Source organism: Lagenorhynchus albirostris, chromosome 14 (genome assembly GCF_949774975.1).
Source record: "Lagenorhynchus albirostris chromosome 14, mLagAlb1.1, whole genome shotgun sequence".
Classification (NCBI taxonomy): Eukaryota; Metazoa; Chordata; class Mammalia; order Artiodactyla; family Delphinidae; genus Lagenorhynchus; species Lagenorhynchus albirostris.
In genome coordinates this window covers 40,658,128-40,682,235 of record NC_083108.1, presented here as the reverse complement: position 1 = coordinate 40,682,235, position 24,108 = coordinate 40,658,128, and the positions used below count along the sequence as shown (strand labels likewise).

The window sequence follows — 24,108 nt, the reverse complement described above, 5'->3', positions numbered from 1 at the left end:
TACTCGGATCTTCCTCCATAGCAGAGGCACTCTTGTGAGCATTTATATGGGACACAATTATCTTCACATCCCATCCTTTTGAAACGTTAATCCCCAAAACTCTCATAGACTTCCTTCCACCGATCTCACATTCATGTTCTAAGTCCCTGACCACTATGCAATCCCTTTTGCCACTTCCCATCTATACCTCAGGCCATTTCTTCTTCAAGGTGATTTTGCCTCCACCTTTTCCATACTGAGATTGTAATACAGTAGCTCCCCAAATTATATCAACATACCATTCAAACCTTTCATAAACCAGGGCTGTGATTGTTTTTCTCTCCCATTAGATGGTCATAAGGAAGTACATGGAGCCATAAATGTAAGTTAAGGAAAAGACAGGGAATTTACAGAAGCAGGAACAATGGGAGTACCGGGTGAATCTGAGTCATTAGTTTATTTGTGCCTTCAGATGCTGCTTGGGTATAATATATGTATTCTTATTTTATAAGGAAACATTGCTATGCACATCCAATTTTAAAATTTATAGGTTCATACAGCACCTAATTCATGATGAAAAACTTATTTCTGGTTATCTTTTTTGGTAGGGAAAAGAAGAGGCACTTACTCTATCATTAGATGCATATCGAGTGCCAAGGGCTGTCATTTGGGAAAGGGGTGCAGTGACCAAGCAGAAAGGAAGTCAGAGGTACAATACCTCAGCCTTACTCTTCTCCATCATCTCCTATGGTCTCTTGCCCCTGATTTCCATTGGCTGAACCCAGAAGGAGGACAGAGTGCAAAAGATATCTTTTATGCAGTCTATTATAAATCAGCCTCATGGGCCACAAAACAAAAGTCACAAGCATGGGTGAGGTAGTTAGGGGGGTGGATGGATCTGGAGGAGGAACCACAAGACATCTAGAAAGAAGTAAATTTCCGTAAAGTTACCCCCCCAAATTATCAAAACCTTTACACACATTGTACTTAATGGTAAGGCTGTCATGGAAATTAGAAGTTTTTCCTGTCACGTATGCCAGAGACTTCGAGAATCTAAACAGACTGTAAAAACAAATAAATTTATAGTTTGTAAACAAATTCAAAATATTTAGAGATTATATCCTAAATATATCAATATAATTGCAGCATATTCCTGAAAGCACATAAACTTTTCACTAATATGTTACAAACAGAAGGCACTTAAGAAACACACAGTGATAATAAAGCTAAATTTCATTGCATACGTTAGCTACTTAAATAAAATAAAGCAGATGAACATACATTTCAGATTTTTAAGTAGATCTTTACTAATATTGAATAAAAGGCAACTCAAACAATAAATTATAAGCAACGGCAAGGGTATACATCATCGTTCAAAATGCATTTATTAGGCTCCTAGAATGTGCAGGCATGTATCTCAATTTTATTTTGGTAAATCCTTAAGTAGAACTCCATATAGACCCCAAACTATAATATCTAAGCACTCTTATAAGGGGTATATGAGATTACATATAACTTGATTGGCAAAAAATTAAAGAAAATCAGCCCTCAACAATTGACTTTCATTTTCTTGGGGTGGGGGTTAATTTATGTTTATTTTTATTTTTTTTATAATTTTTTATTTACAATGTTGTGTTAGTTTCAGGTATACAGCAAAGTGAATCAGTTATACATATACATATATCTATTCTTTTTTGGATTCTTTTCCCATATAGGCCATTACAGGGTATTGAGTAGAGTTCCCCGTGCTATACAGTAGGTCCTTATTAGTTATCTGTTTTATATATAGTAGTGTATATGTCAATCCCAATCTTCCAATTTATCCCTCCCCTACCCCCGACTTTTCTACTACTATTGACAAGGAAGAGCCTCTCAAACAATTAGGAAAATGGCAGATGGCTCTCTGTGGATGTGAATATGAATCCACTCAACAATCTACTGGGATCCTGATGACTATTCTGACCCTACTGCAGCCTCAGTTGCCTCTAAAACACCAATATATATGTATGTATGTACACACTTATAAATTATATACCTATGCTATTACATTAGTAGCATATGCACATCACAAATCCTGTTCAAAACCCTTATGAATCAGAGCAAACTCACTCCAAGCCCAAATGAATTATTTATTTTTATAAACAGCTGTTGACACCAAATATTTTATAAAATACATTACTTTAAATGTGGGTAGAAAAAGGTCTACTGTTACCTGAGTTTTGCATAATTTTTATATAGTTAGCTCTTTATAAAGAGCTCTTTAGTAAAGGGTGACAGAGAGCATAGACAAAGGTTGAATTAAATTTAGTCCCAGCCTAGGCTCTGGGCCCATTTTCTGCTTCTTGAGCTCTGAGCTCCAGAAGGGAGTGAACAAAGGGAGAGTTTAAGCTGTGAGCTTCATATTACTTTAAAAGGTGGAAGCAGGCATTAAACTTACATTTAATTTCTTTTATTAAAAGACCATGATTGAGGAACCATCTCATCTTTTCTTGCAGCTCCCTGAAATGTGTACACTATACTTGGGAGACTACAGCTTTAGAAGATTTATAACATTATAATAAAGGTATGTATATGGGTAGAGTCTGACATAATTTGAATTAATGGCTATTGTACCGGAATAATAATTAATAGCATCCTTTTTTCTCTCAAAGGTGTCTTGGCTTAAATCATGGGTTATATGGGAACCCTAATATAACCCATTTCTAAAGCATGTGAATCCTGAATTAAAATTGTTACCCTATGATAACATAAAAAGCTTCCAGCCTCAGGTAGGATCAGGTAGTCTGGCATGCTTGATGAACCAGTATTTGGAAATGAAAAATCCAACACCTTTAGACTATTTAATACTTGACCACAAGTCCCTCCATTCTGTAATCTAAAAGACAGTTTCCTTTTTAAACATGTTACCTGCATGACTCTTGGAAACATCCTAAGTTTCTTTGCCTGCTAGAAGTTCCCAGAGCAAAGTTACTATTGAATTCTCAAAAGAAGATGCATGTTCCTAAAATATCACTTAGAATTCTCTCATTATCCGAGATTTAAAGATGTGGCTGATGTCACCAACTGGCAATCACTTTAAATTTCTAAATTTCTAGTGACTGAAATATTGTAGTCATTATGGGAAATATGTACCAAATGTTTGCATGACCCTTGGGTACCACAAGTTCAATGGCATTTCCAACAAACACCAAATGACAGCAGGTCCAGGTTTGCTCAGTGCAGCCCCAATTTATGTCTGTAAACTCAGCATTATTATTAATAGTATCTTTCAAATATGCACTGATTTGCATGCAGAATAATATGGTCACTCTAAACAGAGGTAATTTTTAAATTCAGAGCTTCAATTAATCATCCACGCCTCTCCAACAAAGTAAACGGCAATATGAAAAATTCTTATTATTACCTTTCTGTACAGCTAACGGGATTTCTTGACGTTTCCAGATTGACCAAGAATCAATTTGCATGCTAATCCTTTTCTTTCTTGATTTTTGTTGTTTTAAAGCTTCTTCAGCTTCTGCACGATCAGTTTCTAGACTTTTAATGAGTTGGATGGCCTCTGATAGCAATCTTTCCATTTCCTGCTTTAATTCTGGACACTTTTCATCTTAAAAAAGAAATATGTATTCACATTGGTTAATGAATCAGCCGATAAGCTGGATGGTGGGAACAGGGGTACTAGCTGTGTTGCCATCTTTTTAATATTTATATATTTACTATGAGAACTGTAGAAAAGTGAATTAGCCTTTTAAAGACAGTTTTATTATAATACAATCATAACATTAATTATAACCTTTGAAGACAGATTTTGAAATAAATATTTTATAAAATAATTAGAATAGCTAAGTCTCAAACAATATCTTCATGCACATTTTTTTCTGAGGGAAAAACACATGTTCTATTCACAAGCTGTATTATAGAGCTTTATTTTGAAATTATGCTTGTGTTTCCTCCCATTCTATGAGAAAAGCAAACCATAATGCTTTATCTAATATTTATCAGACAAATACTGAAAATCCTCAGAGGTTCCTAGAAACAAGACACTTTATGTTCTTTACCTTATCAGATAACAACATCCCTAGTTAGCCTTGCCAGAAATTCATCATCATTTCCAAATTGTATTTAGTCAGTTACAATACAAATTAACTCCCTTATGAGAGATATTTGTGATTCTTGGTTCACAGCTCTGGAATGATATGGTTTAATATTAACAAAATGATTAACATGGGTATTCATTCATCTATTTATGCAAGAAATGGGTAGAGAGCCTGTTATGTTCTACGCAGTATGCTCTCTCCCTGGAGGTAGAGCAGTACAAAAGACGGATATGAGTCCCATTCTGGTGAGATTTATACTTGTGAACATTGGCTTTTGCCAAAATGTGACATGACAAGAAGACATAAACAAACACAAAGTGTCAAAAAAGGCAAAGCCTCCAAAGAGCTGGGGCTGGAGGTAAAACAGTGAAACTGGATCAAGAAGAAAGGTGGCTGACAGATCTTTGTTTTATTTTGTTTTGTTTTACTTTTGGACAATAAAGACATTAATTTTCCATTGGAAAATGGAAAGTTTTGTGTATAACTTAAGGTGTCTCCAATTCATTCTATTTAATATCTCTCTGAATTTTTTTGCAGAATACCATCTCAATTAGTTTTACTGTTTCATATGGAGTGAGCAACCACCTGCATTTTTTATTAGCATAAACACTTAATTACCACAAATCTTCCTCATCCTGATGCTGTCTTGTATTTTAGAGTCAAATATACATGTTTATAATAAACATAATTGTAGTTTATTTAACTGTTACTGTGACCATTAATACATTGATATTTTCTCCTAGAATCTGTCATTTGAAAAATTAAGAAGTAATGAATCAGCTTTTCATTTTCATTATAAATGGAAAATAGTAAAAACAGAGTCTCACTATGAATGACAGCAGTAAATGACAAAATATTCATGCTTCTGAAAAGTTCTAAGTTTATTGGTTATCCTTCTCTAAAGGAAGGTGTTCAACAAATTTTTGTGGCAAAGGTAGGAGGAAGTGTTTAATGTCAAGGATATAGTCAAATATGTTGAAGTAATTTTAACACAAATTTTATACCAGTATATAAATTATTATACATTTACATTTGGAAATTTTGACAAGAATATTAGTCTTAATTTATATATATAGAAGAGCTGTGATGTCCAATATGGTAGCCATGAACCACATGTAACTAATTTACATTTAAATGTAACTTAAAGTTAAACTTAAAAATTAAATTTCTCAGTCTCACTAGCCATATTTTAAGTGCTCAACTGCTGTATGTGGCTAGTAGCTACCCTATTGGACAGTGAGACATAGAACACTTCTATTATCACAGAAAGTCCTATGGGACAGCACTGAATTACAGTTACATTCTTGAGAAGTGGGCAGGGATAATTATATACTCAGGACCTAGAGCAGTATATGGTACAGTACAGTAATGAATAAATATCTGTTGAATAAATATTTAATCAAACAATACAGAGACTCTTTCCTCTATTAGTCACTCATAAGGATTACAAAACACTTATACATGATTCTTGTGAAAATGAGAAATGTATAAATGAAAAGCCAATGAGCTTTTAAATATAATTATACTTTTCTAGTATGAGGTACAACTTTACCTCTCAATTCTTCTGGTATGACCTCTTTCACTGGTGTAGCAACACTCAGATCTTTCAGCTCTTTTGTGAAAGAAGTTCTGCTCCTTTATGACGGGAAAGAAGCAATCAATTAATAAAGGAAGGCTGTACTTAAAGTTAGTAAAACAAATTTTAGGTGATGTTTTAACATTGAATTTTAAATATTTGTGGTGAAACTTACTATACATATTAATGGTACTATATAAGAGATGAACATAGCAAAATTCTAATAGGAAATGGGTTTTATACTTCATGGTAAATTAAGAGAAATTTAAAATTTGTTTCAAATGATTTGAAATTTTTTGAGGGGATAGTAAACCAATACTGTTTTAATGATAGTCTTTTCTAGAGAGTGTTGCTATCAAAAAAAAAGTTTACTGAAAATAATTTGAGAGTTATTTCTCTAATTTCAGTTTAGCAGTTTCTGAGGAGACAATATAAAATGCAAGGAGTAAAACTACTATTTCATATTTTATGTTATTAAGGTTTTAGAAAAATGTCCAAATTAAAATGTATTTTTTCTAAAGGATCTTTCTAGCTAAAGTTCTATATATTCAATAATGAAATATTTCTCATTATCAGTATTCTTCTGGTCCAATTCTTGAATTCTAGACTAGTTTTCACTGTACTGAAGAAGAAGTACGTTTCAGGAAGTTTCATTTTATCCATGTTGTAGCATGTATCAGAACCTCCTTACTTTTTATGGTTGAATAATATTCCACTGTACAGATATACCACTCTTCATTTATCTATGAGTCCACTGAAGGATTTCAGGTAGTTTCTACCTTTTGGCTATTGTAAATACTAATGATACAAATATTTGTATACAAGTTTTTTTTTGAACACCTGTTTTAAAATCTTTTGTGTATATACATCAGAGTGAAATTACTGGGTCATATGGTAATTCTAGATTTAACTTTTTGAGGAACCACCAAACTGTTTTTCATAGTGGCTGAACCATTTTACATTCCCACCAGCACAGCACGAGAGTTCCAATGTTCAACAGAAGTGGCAATATATGGGCATCCTTGTCTTATTCCTGATCTTAGGTTGGAACCTTTCTGTCTACACCATTAAGTGTAATGTCAGTCAAGAGTTTCTCATAAATGTCCTTTACCATGTTTTGGAAATTCCCTTCCCATTCTAGTTTTTGAGTGTTTTCATTATGAAAAGGTGTTGGATTTTGCCACATGCTTCCCACATCAATTGAGATGTTCACACGAGTTCCCCCCACCTCCTTTTATTACTGTGATACATTACATTGATTGGTTTTTGTATTCTGAACCACTCTCACATTCCTGGGATAAATCTTACTTGGTCATGATATATAATTCTATTAATATGTTGCTGGATTCATGCTGCTGATATTTTGTTGAGAATTTTTGCATCTATATTCAAAGTGATTGGTCTACATTTCCTTTTCTTGTGATGTCTTTATCTGGCTTTAGTATCAGGGTACTGCTGACCTCATAGAATGGGTTACAAAGTTTTTCCTTCTCTTCTAATTTTTGAAAGAGTTTGAGAAGCATTGCTATTGATTCTTCTTTCAACGTTTAGTAGAATTCACCAGTGAAGCCATCTGGTCCTGGGTTTTTCTTTGGTTGGGTGATTTTACTGATTCAATCTCTTTACTCATTACAGACCTGTTCAGATTTTCTACTTCTTCCTGAGTCAGCTTTGATAGTTTGTTTCTAAAGAATGTGTTTATTTCATCTTGGCTATCTAATTTGTTGTTCATAGTATTATCAACTGTTCATTGTATTATCTTATAATCTTTATTCATGCAAGATCCATAGTAATGTCCCCAATTTTTTAATGAATTTTTTAATTCAAGTCTTCTCTTTTTTTGTCAGTCTAAAAGGTCTGTTAATTTGTTTGATCTTCTCAAAGAAACAACTTTTTTCATTTATACTATTTATTGGTTTCTTTTTACTTGTATTTCATTTATCTGTGTTCTAGTCCTTATTATTTCCTTTCTTTTGCTAGTTTTAGCACACTCATTCTTTTCTAGTTCTATAAGCTATAGAGTTAGGTTATTGGATTTGGAATCTTCTTTTTAATGTAATCATTTATGGCTATCCATTTCCCTCTGGGAACTTCTTTTACTTCATCTCATAAGTTTTGGTACCACGTGTTTTCATTTTCATTCATCTCAACTTATTTTCTAATATCTCCTGTGATTACAAATTGACTCACTGAGTTTAGAGCATGCTGTCTAATTTATACACATATCTGAATTTTCCAGGTTTCCTTCTGTTATTGATTTCTAGTTTCATTGAATTGGGTCAGAGAAGGTACTTTGTATGAATTTAATCTTTTTAAATTTTTGAGATTTTTAAATGTGGCTCAATAATGTTCAGTCTATCCTGAATAATGTTCAATGTGAATGTGAAAAAAATGTGATTTCTACTGTTGCTGCGTGGAGGGTACTATATAAGTCAGTTAGGCCTAGATGGTTTTAGTGCTGTGCAAGTCTAATTCCTTATTGATCTTTTTGGTTCTTTTATCCATTATTGAAAGTGGGGGTACTGAATTCCCAAACTTATTATAGAATTGTCTACTTCTTTCACGTCTGTCAGTTTACTGCATGCTTTTGAGGTTATGTTTTTAGGTATGTATAGGTTTATAATTTTTATGTCTTCTTGATGGTGTTACCCTTTTATCAAGATATCAAGTATTCTTTGTCTCTTGAATATGTTTTGACTTAAAGTCTATTTTGTGTTATATTAGTATAGCCACTCAAGCTCTCTTCTGTTTACCATTTTCCTGGAATATATTTTTCATCCTTTCATTTTCAACCTACTTGTGTCTTTGGACATCAAATGAGTCTCTTATAAACAACATGTAGTTGGAGAATGTATTCTTATCTATTCCACCACTCTCTACCTTTTGATATGAGTTTAATCCATTTTCATGAAAAGTAATTACTGATAAGAAAGGACTTACTTCTGGCATTCTGCTACTTGTTTTCTATATTATCTTTTTATTCTTTAATTTCTCCATAACTCCCTTCTTTTGTGGTTAGTTGATTTTATTGTTTTAGTTTCCCTCTATTGGATTTCTGTGTTTTTTATTTATTTGTTTGTTTTATTAGAGTTTTTCTTAGTGGTTCCTTGGAGATTAGATGTTACAACTAACATCTTAACTTCGCAAAAATTAAGTTTGAATTAAAATCAACGTATTTTCAACAGTATTAAAAATTCTGTTCCTTTACAGATCTGCTTCTTCCTTTTATGTTGTCATTTTCACAAACCAGACATTTATACATTGTGTACCCATTAATATAGATTTATAATTATTGTTTTATCTATTTAATTATAATTAGATAGAAAAACAAAATAGATAAATAAAAATGCAATTATACTAATTTTTGTATTTATCTTTATAGCTACCTTTACTTTTGGTATTCCTTCATATGGCTGCAAGTTACTGTCTAGTGTCCTTTCACTTCTGCCTGAAGGGACTACCTATAGGATTTCTGATAGAACAGCTCTGATAATGTGTGGAGCCCCTCAGTTTTTGTTTATCTGGGAATATATTAATTTCTCCTTTATTTCTGAAGGACACTTATGCAGGATTCAGAGTTTTTGTCTGACAAGTTGTTTTCTTCCAGCATTTTACATATGTCAATCCACTGCCTTCTGTCCTCCATAATTTCTGATGAGAAAATGACTTATAATTTTATTGAAAATCCCTTGTACATGATGAGTAACTTCTCTCTTGCTGCTTTCAAGATACTACCTTTGTCCCAGGCTTTCAACAATTTTACTACAATATGTCTTAGTGTGGATCTCTGAGTTTAACCTGCTTGGAGTTCACTGAATTTAATGGAAGTACAGATTCATTTCTTCCATCAAACTTGGGGAGTTTTTAACCAATATTTCTTTAAATATTCTTTCATGCCCTTCTTCTCTCCCCTGTCACTCTTGGACTGCCATTATGCGTATGTTTGTATTCTTGATGGTGTCCCTTGGTCTAACAAGCTCTGTTCATTTTTCTTCATTGTTTTGTCTTCTGTTTCTCAGCCTGAATAATCTCAATTGAACTATATTCAAATTCAGTGATTCTCTCTTCTTCCTACTCAAATCTGTTGAGGAACATCTCTAATTTTTCATTTCAGTTATTGTACCTTTTAGCTCCAGAATGTCTTATTTGATTCTTTCTCATAATTTCTATTTCTTTATTGATATTCTATATTTGTTGAGACATTACTCTCCTGGTTTTGTTGGGGTTTTTTGTCCATAGTTTACTTTATCTCTTTGAGGATGCTTAAGACAGTTGACTTAAAGTCTTTGTCCAATAAGCACAATGTCTAGGCTTCCTCAGAGCCAGTTTCCTTCATTTTTTTTTCCCTTGTTAATGGGGCAAATTTTCTTTTATTCTTTCCCTGCCTCATAATTTCTGTAAAAACCTGGAAATTTTGAGTATTTTAATGTGATATGGATATAAAATTACCCTCCCTCTACTGGGTTTATTTTTGTTGTTTGTGGTGGGTTTTTATTTGCTTAGTGATTCTTCTAAACACTTACTGTAATATCTATATTCTTTTCATTTGTGGCCATTGAAGTGTTTCATTAGCTTACTGGTGATCTTGAGTTTTGTCCAAGTTACCTTAAATACCTGGGGCCAAAAAAAACAAAAAGGAAAAATATACACTCCCAATCTTAGCAGACTGGCTCGGAGTTGGAGTACTCCTTTAATGTTTATCCAGGCTGCTTACAACTCTGCCTCTACCTTCAATTCTTACCTGTGCAGATACTAAAGGCTAGCCAGAGGTAAAAGATTAAGTTTTCTTAGTCCTTCCTGAGCATGTGTCCAACACTGTTCATATGTGTGCACTTTTTAATTCCGTAGTATATATGAGAGCATTGAAAAACCCTATTCCCCAATGTATCTCTTTTCCCAAACTCTTTATTCCCAGGCATTTTGATCTTTTTAATGCTTGTCCTGACCAATCCACAGCCTCAGACATTGCTGGCAAATATATGACTTCAAATACTTTCAGCAAACACTGCCTGGAAGTGGTTCTAGCTCTGTGATTGCTCTTAGTCAGGAAAAAACAAAGACAATCCTTTGTGCTGGTCCTTCAGGGAGTCATCAGACTTATCAAAACACTGAACCATAATTCTTTGAGAATAAGGTCCATACTGTTCCTTCTGGCACTAGCAATCTTCACCACAAGTCAGGCTATTTGCTTCATGGCCACCACTGATCTGAGGGCTGGAGGACGGCAAGTGGGCAATTTAGCCACAGTCCTTCTTTCATGCAATGTAGTAACTCTTTCTTCCTTAACTTTTTCCCTTGTTGTTGTAAGTTTTGGACTAGATCCCGCATTTCTGCAGAAGTTGATTCTCATCAAGTTTTACCAACTTTACAGTTGTTTTTGTGGTAGGACAGAGCCCTGGAAATCCCTATTCTGCCATTTCTAGAGACATCCTAATTCTTATATTTTTAAAAATAAGTTTTAATGTCTAATATAAAAATTTTGCTTTCAATTTCCCTTTTCTTTTGAAATAAACTCATCTACAGCAGATTAATCATCAAAATTTGAACATAAAAAATATAAAAGAAGCACGAAAGGGTCTTACCATTCTTCCAAAGACGTTTCAAACTGTCAAAATAAAAGATCTCAATAAAAAATCAAATTTTTAACATCTTAAAAACAATAGTACAGCAGGTTCTTATTAGTTATCCATTTTATACTTATTAGTGTACATATGTCAATCCCAATCTCCCAATTCATCATACCATCACCTCCCAACTAATAAGAACCTGCTGTATAAAAAAATAAATTAAATAAAATTCAAAAAAAAAGACAGTAGTAAATTTAACTCACACCTAAACTCACTGACAAAATTACAAATACTCTACTTCACATTCCCCATTATATTTTTGTCAAATTATACTGTGTTGTTTCCACAACAGCTATATACTTACCTTAGCTAGTCCTTTTATTATTACTCCCACCTAATTGTTCTCACCTTTTATCTGTTTCTAAATTTTACCTTTACATCAAGGGTCACTTCAAATGCCATTTATTCCTAAAAGACTTCCCACAGAATCGTAAGTACATGATATTTAATATATTACCAAAAATTGGAAACACATAATTACATGTAAGTTCACAAATATTTAGTTTTTCAGAGTAATATCCCTCTTCTGGACTATAAACTCCTTGGTAGGAGTCATGTTCTACAGATATATTCTAACACTACCTTGGGCTCTAAGGGGCACAAATTAACAAAAACACAAGGAATATACAGTCAGAATGTTGTGCGTTTCATAGACAATCTCCAATTCAAGAATTTAAATTGAAGATACATGATTACTTTTCCCCAATTCCCATATCATACCAAAATTTCTTGGAAAAAATATATAGGTATGTCAATAAAATCATTGGAACGTATATTTGAGAAGAATTCCCAGAAACAGAGTAATCAGATGAGACTGATAGTCAAAACAGAGGACAGAAAAGTATAACTCAGAAGAGACAAGTGGAGACCATTTCAGGGGAGGTAAAAGGCTTCTGTGTGGAATTCACGAGAAATTCCCAGTATGTGAGAATTACCAGGTGATAGGCAAAGTAAATAATTAAAGGGCTGCCTGTGATGAGATGGGCCAGTCCAGTCTTACTACTTTCTATCCCAAGAATCCAGAATACATGGCTGAGAAGTTACCTCCTAGTCATTGCCATGAGAAGAATTCTCTAACCACATTGGAGATCTGCCTAAGATGGAGAGGCTATCTAAGAATAGAAGTTATGGTTCTAGAGAGAAACAAAACAGGGCCTACATAACTAGCAGAATCTTACATAGACCCAAACAGGTGAGTGAGGAAAAATAAAAACAGATTTATCAATGAGGGAAAAGATTCTAAGGGGCTACAAACTCAAAAGTAAGCTTATTAAGGCAAAAGAAAAGGCCCACAACTTTCTTGCCTAAGCATATTACCTCCTATTTACAAAGAGCCTGAGTAAAATTTTTATACACTGCATAAAACCCTCAATGTAAGCAGACCCTGACAACTTCTAAAAAGCAAACAAATAATAACTGCAACAAAAAACAACAAAAACTTATGCTAGCAACGAGTAATCAGTCTGGTCCATTATTTATAGATACAAGGACAAAAAAGAGTATCCAAATATTTGAGGAAAGATTATAGTATGAAAAATAAGAAAATTTATACTGAATATAATAATAAATTCCAGGCATATATATCTTTTCTCCACAATACTAAAAAAGAGAAAAATGAAATTTAGCATGAATGTCATTATCCAAATATAAAACAGGCTAAAATAAGTAATCATTTTATTACCCATATATGAGTTTAGTTTATTACAAAATTTCCATTTCAAATTAAAATGGAGATGGACAATCAATGAATAATATTAGGATAATTCAAATAATTAAGAAAAAACTATCGTATCTGCCTCATGCAATAAAAAAAAAAACTTCAGATGGTTAAAGAAACAATGTAAAAGAAAGGATTAGAAATAATTAAAAATCTTAATAATCTTAATATGAGGAAGAATTTTTAAAACATTACAAAAATCCCAGAATTTGTAAGATAACAGATTGGTCTACATACTAATATCTCTATGAAAAAGCTACCATAAATAAGTTAAAAAAATAGTACAGGCAGAATAACAATTTACAACTTATACAAAAGATAAGAGATATCTATCAATATTTCTATAAATATGTAAGAAATAACAATACAAGAAAAAAATTGGGAAAACTACATGAACAACAAATAACAGAAAAATTAATGCAAATGGGCAGAAAGGATAAGATGTTCTACTTATATGTGACACTTGATCTATCCATATATTTATCTATGTCTATAGACACAGTTATATACTCACAGATATACATTAAATGAATACTATATATACAAATATATTACAAAACTAGTATTTTAGCATGAAATTTTTGTCAATTTGCCCATTTTCCCCATTACCTCCTACTCAGTTCTCTCTTCTAAACAGATTTTGGTATTTGCTATACTGCCGGAATTTTCTTGGGCCAACAGTATAAGAGACTCAATGGAATCTTAAAAAAAACCCTGGAGAGACTAAATTCACCTGCATAAGAAAAAACCGATGAATGCAATTGTTTGAAATCTCAGTGGGTGTTTACATGTAACATAACAAGCTTATTCTAAAATTTATATGTACCAAGAATAGTCAAAGTTTAAAAAAGGAAGAAAAGAGGGAACTACCATATCAAGTATCAAAACATATTATAAAGCATGTAAATTAGTAAAATGAGGTATTGTAAATTAGTAAAATGAGGTATTATAATAGAAAGATAAAATTAACCAGTGGAACAAAGAAGCCAGAAATAAATATACTCATATATAAAAACTTGATATATGATTGATGTGATATAGCTGATTTCTAAGAAATGACTGGATTTTGCAATAAAATTGATGTTGATAAAAATAATTTTCCATATTTTTACAAATGAAAATACCTACCTATTCCATTCTCTCACACACAAAATAAATTCACATTGTTAAACAATTAATCTCAAGTAAAAAACTTCAAAATTTTAAAATAAAGGAAAAATTTTGTAAGAAATAGTTAAAAGATTTCTTAAACAAGTTCCAAAACACTTAAAATAAAGGGAAAATGATAAATTTAAGTACATTAAAATTAAGAACTTTTTTTAATAAAAGATAACATAAAAGGACAAGTCAAATGAGAGAATATATTTAAAATCTACACAACAAACTAAAGATAATCATTTATTCCTACAAGTCAATAAGAAATTACAAATAAACCAGAAAGAAAATGGCAAATGATAAACAGGCAGAGAAAAGAATGAACATTTGATGAGTATATTAATAGATGCTAAACTAATTAATAATTGGGAAAAATGACATCACTTGATTATGGAAACTCAAGAGTCCTACATAGTGCAGATACCTGTAATCAGGCTAACTTACGTGATACTAGTTCTAAGAAGCCATTTGAAGCTGAAGTATCACAAGAAAGGAAATTGGTTAAGAGACATTTTAATGTACTGTGACATAACTGTCCCAAATTTTAAAGTGAATAATGCTTAATTGAGTGAGTAATGCTTAATTAATATTCTGTTTGATCCTCTTTATAGCACATTTTCTATGATATAGAAAATGATGTATTTTATAATGATAAAAACATGCTACCTAAATTTTTAGAAATAGAGTTATATTTGGTACGGAGAAATATATTAAGATGAAAAACTTACCCTCACAACATTTATTTTTAAAGATTTTTTTTATATAGTCCATTTTTTGAAGTCTTTATTGAATTTGTTACAATATTGCTTCTGTTTTATGTTTTGGTTTTTTGGCCACGAAGCATGTGGGATCTTAGCTCCCCGACCAGGGATCGAAACCACACCCCCTGCATTGGAAGGCAGTCTTAACCACTGGATCATCAGGGAAGTCTTGACCCTCACAACATTTTTGTAGAGGTAAGTGATAAAGCAATAAAGAAAAATTATTTTAATCGGTTTTTGATCTGATGGTAGAAGGCAAAATTTCAGGTACCTAGTAATCAAATTATCAGGATACTTAAATGGTTCACATAGGGAAGGCCTACAATACCAGAGGAAAATTTGAGTTTCCCATGTATAGCTTCCTATCTGAAATATTTAGACAAGTCTTAGAAATCTCTCGAAGTCACTTTAAATTATTTTTAATAAAATTTCTGTTATTATTAAGCTTAGAATATTACTTACCACCATAAATATTTGAGATATTTAGAAATATTGATTACGACTTATAATCAATTTTATCCAACTAACCACAAAATCCTATGCATTTCCTATTTCTGTCTCTTTCAAAGAGCAAAGAGAAACAAAAGGGGGGGACTAAAAATGTCAAATTGGACATACTTTAAATATGTATGATATTAAGAGTCATCAAATTATGGGTGAAATAAAATACTTTATTTACTTATAGCTCTAAACCACATTGCCCACAAACTCCTGCTTGATACATGTAACATTCTAACTGACCCTGATTTTTTAACTCCATATTTTTATTGGAAATTATTACCAAATATTTTGAATATTTAAATGCTATTTAAGTTCTTGAGACAAAGAAAGTATTCATAAAACCTTCTAAATATTTTCTACTCGAAAAAATTAACTTCATGTTGGGAATCTCCCTTTTACTGTAAAATATTTGTAGATGTAAGTACTAACGCTGAATACTATCTCCCACAACTGTGACCTATTTTCATCTGAAAAGACTACTCATACCTTTAAACTCACAGTCAATAGGGGGTTTCCTATAATTACCCTATTCAAAAGTCCAAATCATCTCAAAAGCACAGGCAATATTTATCAAACAACACACCAAATTATTTTTAAACTTAAGAACAAGTACATCCTTCCCATGCATTTAAAAGCACGTGCAAAACCTGACACAATTTTTAAAAAATCATTCCTGAATCCGCTCATTCAGAAGTATTTAATGCCTATAATCTGCCAGGTTTTAGTAGGTACTATGGTTAGTGGTGACTTATAAATAGACTTTAACTTCCTAGATCTTACAATCACATAGGACAGAGATATGAAGAAACAAATAAAATACACTGCTAATTTGATCAGTAAAATGTCATATGAGATTCAAGGGAAGACAGCTATCCAAAGCTTTGGAGGGCAAAGGTAGTTTGTGGGAAGAAATGAGGGTTAAACAGAGATAAGAGAAGATGCATGGGTTAAGGTCCAGGGTTAAGAGAGTTAATCAAAGCTAAAATAGAGTATATGAAGGGACATGAAGCTTAAGAGTAAATATTATTTTATAAAGGACATTTATGTCATGTCAAGGAATATGAAATAAGTACTGTGACATGAGACATTCAGAGGAGGGTTTTAGGTAGATTACTGGCAACAATACATTTAGATAAGAGAAGGCATATGGCCTATTTTATGGAAGAAGGAAGGGAGGAGGAAATGACTAAAGCAGAGGTACCAGTGAAGGGCTCTTACAGTAACACTGGCAAAAATGAGAATGGCCTGAATGAAGATCCTACAGTATGGATGGGAAGAACTGTCTGCATTTGAGACACATTCTAGAGGTGGAATCAAAACAAATTAGTAGGAGACTAGTTCAACATGGTGGAGTAGAAGAACATGCGCTCATTCCCTCTTGCGAGAGCACTGGAATCACAACTAACTGCTGAACAATCATAGACAGGAAGACACTGGAACTCACCAAAAAAGATACCCCACATCCAAAGACAAAGGAGAAGCCATATGAGATGGCAGGAGGGGCACAATGACAATAAAATCAAATCCCATAACCATTGGGGGGTCCGGTAACGAGAGGAGGAATTCCCAGAGGATCAGACATTGAAGACTAGTGGGATTTGATTGCAAGACTTCAACAGGACTGAGAGAAACACAGACTCCACTCTTGGAGGACACACACAAAATAGTGTGCACATAATGACCCAGGGGGAAGGAGCAGTGACCCCATAGGAGACTGAACCAGACCCACCTGCTAGTGTTGGAGGGTCTCCTGCAGAAACGGGGGGCATCTGTGGCTCACAGCAGGGACAAGGACACTGGCAGCAGAAGTTCTGGAAAGTACTCCTTGGCATGAGCCCTCCCAGGGTCCACCATTAGCCCCACCAAAGAGCCTGGTAGGCTCCAGTGCTGGGTTGCCTCGGGCCAAACAACCAGCAAGAAGGGAACTCAGCCCCACCCATCAGAGGACAAGCAGATTAAAGTTTTACTGAGCTCTGCCCAACAGAGCAACAACCAGCTCTACCCACCACCAGTCCCTCCCATCAGGAAGCTTGCACAAGCCTCTTAGATAGCCTCATCCACCAGAGGGCAGACAGCAGAAGCAAGAAGAACTACAATCCTGCAGCCTGTGGAACAAAAACCACAATCACAGAAAGATAGACAAGATGAAAAGGCAGAGGGCTATATACCAGATGAAGGAACAAGATGAAACCTGAACTAAATGAAGTGGAGATAAGCAGCCTTCCAGAAAAAGAATTCAGAAAAATGATAGTGAAGATGATCCAGGGCCTCGGAAAAAGAATGGAGGCAAAGATCGAGAAGACGCAAGAAATGTTTAACGAAGACCTAGAAGAATTACAGAACACCTAGACGAATTAAAGAACAAACAAACAGAGATGAACAATACAGTAACTAAAATGAAAAATACACTAGAAGGAATCAATAGCAGAATAACTGAGGTAGAAGAACAGGTAAGTAACCTGGAAGACAAAATGGTGGAATTCACTGCCACGGAACAGGATACAGAAAAAAGAATGAAAAGAAATGGGGCTTCCCGGGTGCTGCAGTGGTTGAGAGTCTGCCTGCCGATGCAGGGGACGCAGGTTCGTGCCCCGGTCCGGGAAGATCTCACATGCCACAGAGCGGCTGGGCCCGTGAGCCATGGCCGCTGAGCCTGCACGTCTGGAGCCTGTGCTCCGCAACGGGAGAGGCCACAACAGTGAGAGGCCCACATACCACCAAAAAAAAAAAAAAAAAAAAAAAAAAAAAAAAAAATGAAGACAGCCTAAGAGACCACTGGGACAACATTCATTAAACACACTAACATTTGCATTATAGGGGTCCCAGAAGGAGAAGATAGAGAGAAGCGACCCAAGAAAACATTTGAAGAGACTATAGTTGAAAATTTCCCTAACATGGGAAAGGAAATAGCCACCCAAGTCCAGGAGCACAGAGAGTCCCAGGCAGGATAAACGCAAGGAGAGACATGCCAAGACACATAGTAATCAAATTGACAAAAATTAAAGACAAAGAAAATTATTAAAAGCAGCAAGGGAAAAATGACAAATAACATACAAGGGAACTCCCATAAGGTTAACAGCTGATTTCTCAGCAGAAACTCTATAAGCCGGAAGGGAGTATCATGATATATTTAAAGTGATGAAAGGGAAGAACCTACGACCAAGGTTACTCTACCCAGCAAGGATCTCATTCAGATTTTTTTTTTTTTCCCCGGTACGCGGGCCTCTCACTGTTGTGGCCTCTCCTGTTGCGGAGCACAGGCTCCGGACGCGCAGGCCCAGCGACCATGGCCCACGGGCCCAGCCGCTCCGCGGCACGTGGGATCCCCCCGGACCGGGACACGAACCCGCGTCCCCTACATTGGCAGGCGGACTCCCAACCACTGCGCCACCAGGGAAGCCCCTCATTCAGATTTGACAGAGAAATCAAAAGCTTTACAGACAAGCAAAAGCTAAGAGAATTCAGGACCACCAAACTGGCTCTACAACAAATGCTGAAGGAACTTCTCTAGGTGGGAAAAACAAGAGAAGAAAAGGACCTACAAAAACAAACCCCAAACATTTAAGAAATTGGTAATAGGAACATACATATCGATAATTACCTTAAATGGGATTGGATTAAATGCCCCAACCAAAAGACACAGGCTTGCTGAATGGATACAAAAACAACACCCATATACATGCTGTTGACAAGAGACCCACTTCAAACCTAGGGACACATACAGACTGCAAAAGAGGGGAAGTAAAAAGATATTCCATGCAAATGGACATCAAAAGAAAGCTGGAGTAGCAATACTCCTATTAGATAACATAGACTTTAAAATAAAGAACGGTACAGGAGACAAGGAAGGACACTGCATATTGATCAAGGGATCAATCCAAGAAGAAGATATAAGAATTATAAATATATATGCACCCAACATAGAAGCACCTCAATACATAAGGCAAATGCTAACAGCTGTAGAAGAGGAAATTGACAGTAACACAATAATAGTGGGGGACTTTAACACCTCACTTACACCAATGGACAGATCATCCAGACTTAAAATTAATAAGGAAACATAAGCTTTAAATGACACAATAGACTAGATAGATTTAATTGATATTTATAGGAATTCCATCCGAAAACAGCAGATTACACTTTCTTCTCAAGTGCACATGGACCATTCTCCAGGATAGATCTCATCTTAGGTCATAAATCAAGCCTCAGTAAATTGAAGAAAACTGAAATCATATCAAGCATCTTTTCCAACAACAATGATATGAGATTAGAAATAAATTACAAGGGAAAAGAAATGTAAAAAGCACAAACACATGGAGGCTAAACAATACATTGGTAAATAACCAAGAGATCACTGAAGAAATCAAAGAGGAAATAGAAAAATACCTAGAGACAAATGACAATGAAAACACAGCGACCCAAAACCTATGGGATGCAGCAAAAGCAGTTCTAAGAGTGAGGTTTAAAGCAATACAATCCTACCTCAAGAATCAAAAAAAACTCAAATAAACAATTTAACCTTACATTTAAAAGAACCAGAGAAAGAAAAACAAACAAGACCCAAAGTTACAAGAAGGAAAGAGATCACAAAAATCAGAGCAGAAATAAATGAAACAGAAACAAAGGAAACAGTAAGAAAGATAAATAAAGCTAAAAGCTGGTTCTTTGGGAAGATAAACAAAATTGATAAACCTTTAGCCAGACTTATCAAGAAAATGAGGGAGAGGAATCAAATCAATAAAATTAGAAATGAAAAAGGAGAAGTTCCAACGGACACCGCAGAAATACACAGCATCATAAGAGACTACTACAAGCAACTCTATGCCAATAAAATGGACGACCTGGAAGAAATGGACAAATTCTTAGAAAATTATAACCTACCAAGACTGAACCAGGAAGAATTAGAAAATATGAACAGAACAATCACAGGTAATGAAATTGAAACTGTAATTAAAAATCTTCCAACAAACACAAGTCCAGGACCAGATGGCTTCACAGGTGAATTCTATCAAACATTTAGAGAAGAGCTAACACCCATCCTTCTCAAACTCTTTCAAAAAATTGCAGAGGAAGGAACACTCTCAAACTCATTCTACGAGGACACCAACACTCTGATACCAAAACCAGACAAAGATACTACAAAAAAAGAAAATTACAGACCAGTATCATTGATGAATATAGAGGCAAAAATCCTCAACAAAATACTAGCAAACAGAATCCAACAATACATTAAAAGGATCACAGACCATGATCAAGTGGGATTTATCCCAGGAATGCAAGGATTTTTCAATATACACAAATCAATCAATGTGATACAACTTATTAACAAACTGAAGAATAAAAACCATAAGATCATCTCAATAGATGCAGAAATAGCTTTTGACAAAATTCAACACCCATTTATGATAAAAACTCTCCAGAGAGTGGGCACAGAGGGAACCTACCTCAACATAATAAAGGCCATATATGACAAACCCAAAGCCAATATCATTCTCAATGGTGAAATACTGAAAGCATTTCCTCTAAGATCAGGAACAATACAAAGATGCCCACTCTCGCCACTATTATTCAACATAGCTTTGGAAGTCCTAGCCATGGCAGTCAGAGAAGAAAAAGAAATAAAAGGAATACAAATCAGAAAAGAAGAAGTAAAGCTGTCATTGTTTGCAGATGACATGATCCTATACATAGAGAATCCTAAATATGCTACCAGAAAAGTACTAGAGCTAATCAATGAATTTGGCAAAGTAGCAGGATACAAAATTAATGCACAGAAATCTCTTGCATTCCTATACACAAACAATGAAAAATCTGAAAGAGAAATTAAGGAAACACTCCCATTTACCATTGCAACAAAAAGATTAAAGTACCTAGGAATAAACCTTCCTAAGGAGACAAAAGACCTGTATGCAGAAAGCTAGAAGACAGTGATGAAAGAAATTAAAGATGATAGAAACTGATGGAGCAATATACCACGCTCTTGGATTGGAAGAATCAACATTGTGAAAATGACTATACTACCCAAAGCAATCTACAGATTCAAAGCAATCCCTATCAAATTACCAATGGTATTCTCACAGAATTAGAACAAAAAATATTACAATTTGTATGAAAACACAGAAGACTACGAATAGCCAAAGCAATCTTGAGAAACAAAAATGGAGCTGGAGGAATCATGCTCCCCAACTTCAGCCTATACTACAAAGCTACGGTAATCAAGACACTATGGTACTGGCACAAAAACAGAAACATAGATCAATGGAACAGGATAGAAAGCTCAGAGGTAAACCCATGCACCTATGGTCACTTAATCTATGACAAAGGAGGCAAGAATATCCAATGGAGAAAAGACAACCTGTTCAATAAGTGGTGCTTGGAAAACTGGACAGCTACATTTAAAAGAATGAAATTAGAACACTCCCTAACACCACACACAAAAATAAACTCAAAATGGATTAGAGACCTAAATGTAAGACTGGACACTATAAAACTCTTAGTGGAAAACATAGGAAGAACACTCTTTGACATAAATGACAGCAAGATCTTTTTTGATCCACTTCCCAGAGTAATGGAAATAAAAACAAAATGGGGGGGGTTCCCTGGTGGCGCAGTGGTTGAGAGTCCACCTGCCAATGCAGGGGACACGGGTTCGTGCCCCAGTCCGGGAGGATCCCACATGCCACAGAGCGGATGGGCCCATGAGCCATGGCCGCTGGGCCTGTGTGTCTGGAGCCTGTGCTCCGCAGCGGGAGAGGCCACAACAGTGAGAGGTCCACGCACCACAAAAAATAATAATAATAAAAAAATAAAAATAATAAAAATAAACAAATGGGACCTAATGAAACTTAAATGCTTTTGCACTGCAAAGGAAACCATAAACAAGACGAAAAGACACCCTAAGAATGGGAGGAAATATTCGCAAATGAATCAACGCACAAAGGATTAATCTCCAAAATATATAAACAGCTCATGCAGCTCAATATTATTTTTCAAAAGCATATAATATTTACTCTTTATAGATCAACAGGCTACATGCTCTTTTCTGTTTTTCTTTACAAACCTTAAAAATGTTAACACCATTCTAAGCTCATTGGCATTACAAATACAGGCTTTGGGCTGAAGTTGGCCCATGGGCTGTAATTGGTTGATTCTTACTACAAAACATTCTCCATGCAGCTCAGTATTAAACAAAATACAACCAATCAAAAAATGGGCAGAAGACATAGACATTACTCCAAAGAAGACATTCAGATGGCCAAGAGGCACATAAAAAGCTGCTCAACAGCACTAATTATTAGAGAAATGCAAATCAAAACTACAATGAGGTATCACCTCACACCAGTTAGAATGGGCATCATCAGAAAATCTACAAACAACAAATGCTGGAGAGGGTGTGGAGAAAAGGGAACCCCCTTGCACTGTTGGTGGGAATGTAAATTGATACAGCCACTATGGAGAACAGTATGAAGGTTCCTTAAAAAACTAGAAAAAGAACTACCATATGACCCAGCAATCCCACTACTGGGCATATACCCAGCGAAAACCGTAATTCAAAAAGACACATGCACCCCAATGTTCACTGCAGTACTATTTACAATAGCCAGGTCATGGAAGCAACCTAAATGCCCATTGACAGACGAATGGATAAAGAAGATGTGGTACATATATACAACGAATATTACTTAGCCATAGAAAGGAACAAAATTGGGTCCTTTGTAGAGACATGGATGGACCTAGAGTCTGTCATACAGAGTGAAGTAAGTCAGAAAGAGAAAAACAAACATCATATATTCACGCATATATGCGGAATCTAGAAAAATGCTACAGATGAACTGGTTTTCAAGGTAGAAACAGAGACACAGATGTAGAGAACAAATGTATGGACACCAAGGAGGGGAGAGCAGGGCGGGTGGTGGTGGTGGTGTGATGAATTGGGAGATTGGGATTGACATATATACACTAATATGTATAAAATAGATAATAATAAGAGCCTGCTGTATAAAAAATAAAATTAAATTTAAAAAACCAAAAAATTAGTAATTGTATATAAAGGAAAAGTGAACAGTCATTATAATTAATCAACTTTCTGGCTTAGGTTACTGGGTGAATAATGTTCCTTTAATTGTACCTGGGAACACAGAAGAAAGAAATAACTACTTTCATATGTTTTGAATTTGAGGTGCTTCAAAGATATATATAAAAAGATGTTCAGTAGGCATTGGGTATACGGGTCTTATTAAAAAAGTGAAATCTGAGCTGGGAATCTCAAATTGGTATAAGCATACAGTACATAAATAAAATAACATACATTCAAATGGTATTATCCAAAGGGAGAGTAAAATGAGAAGAGGACATGTCTGGGGAGCACGAGTATTTTCAATATGGTCAGAGGAAAAATGATCTGCCATACAGACTGAAGGGAATATCTACCAAAATAGGAATAAAGCCTGTTAGAGTCAAGTTAGCAAAAGACATTAAAAAAAAAAATAGAAATGGGATTTTTCCAGAGGGAGAAAGTGGTCAACAGTTTCATTTTCAACACTACACAGAATAAAATTTTCCATTTTACTCACTTTAATGTGGTGTATACGCACACGTGCCTGTACATTTCAGTGTCGTATTCAACAATGCATAAGTTACTGCTGCATAATAAGCCACTCTTAAATTTAGTGGCTATAAATATTCCCCGTTTTATTTG

At 34.6% G+C, this 24,108-nt stretch overlaps 1 protein-coding gene across 1 annotated transcript in view; it reads right to left on the bottom strand.

Moving 5' to 3' along the window:
* CCDC178 (coiled-coil domain containing 178) overlaps nucleotides 1–24,108 on the bottom strand; it is a 370,210-nt gene that overhangs the window by 327,940 nt on the left and 18,162 nt on the right. Inside the window, exons 4-6 of the mRNA XM_060170501.1 lie at nucleotides 11,232–11,254; nucleotides 5,626–5,708; nucleotides 3,383–3,583 (exon numbers count right to left, since the gene is read on the bottom strand). Coding sequence (XP_060026484.1) covers nucleotides 3,383–3,583; nucleotides 5,626–5,708; nucleotides 11,232–11,254 — 307 coding nt within the window. The remainder of the gene's footprint in view (nucleotides 1–3,382; nucleotides 3,584–5,625; nucleotides 5,709–11,231; nucleotides 11,255–24,108) is intronic.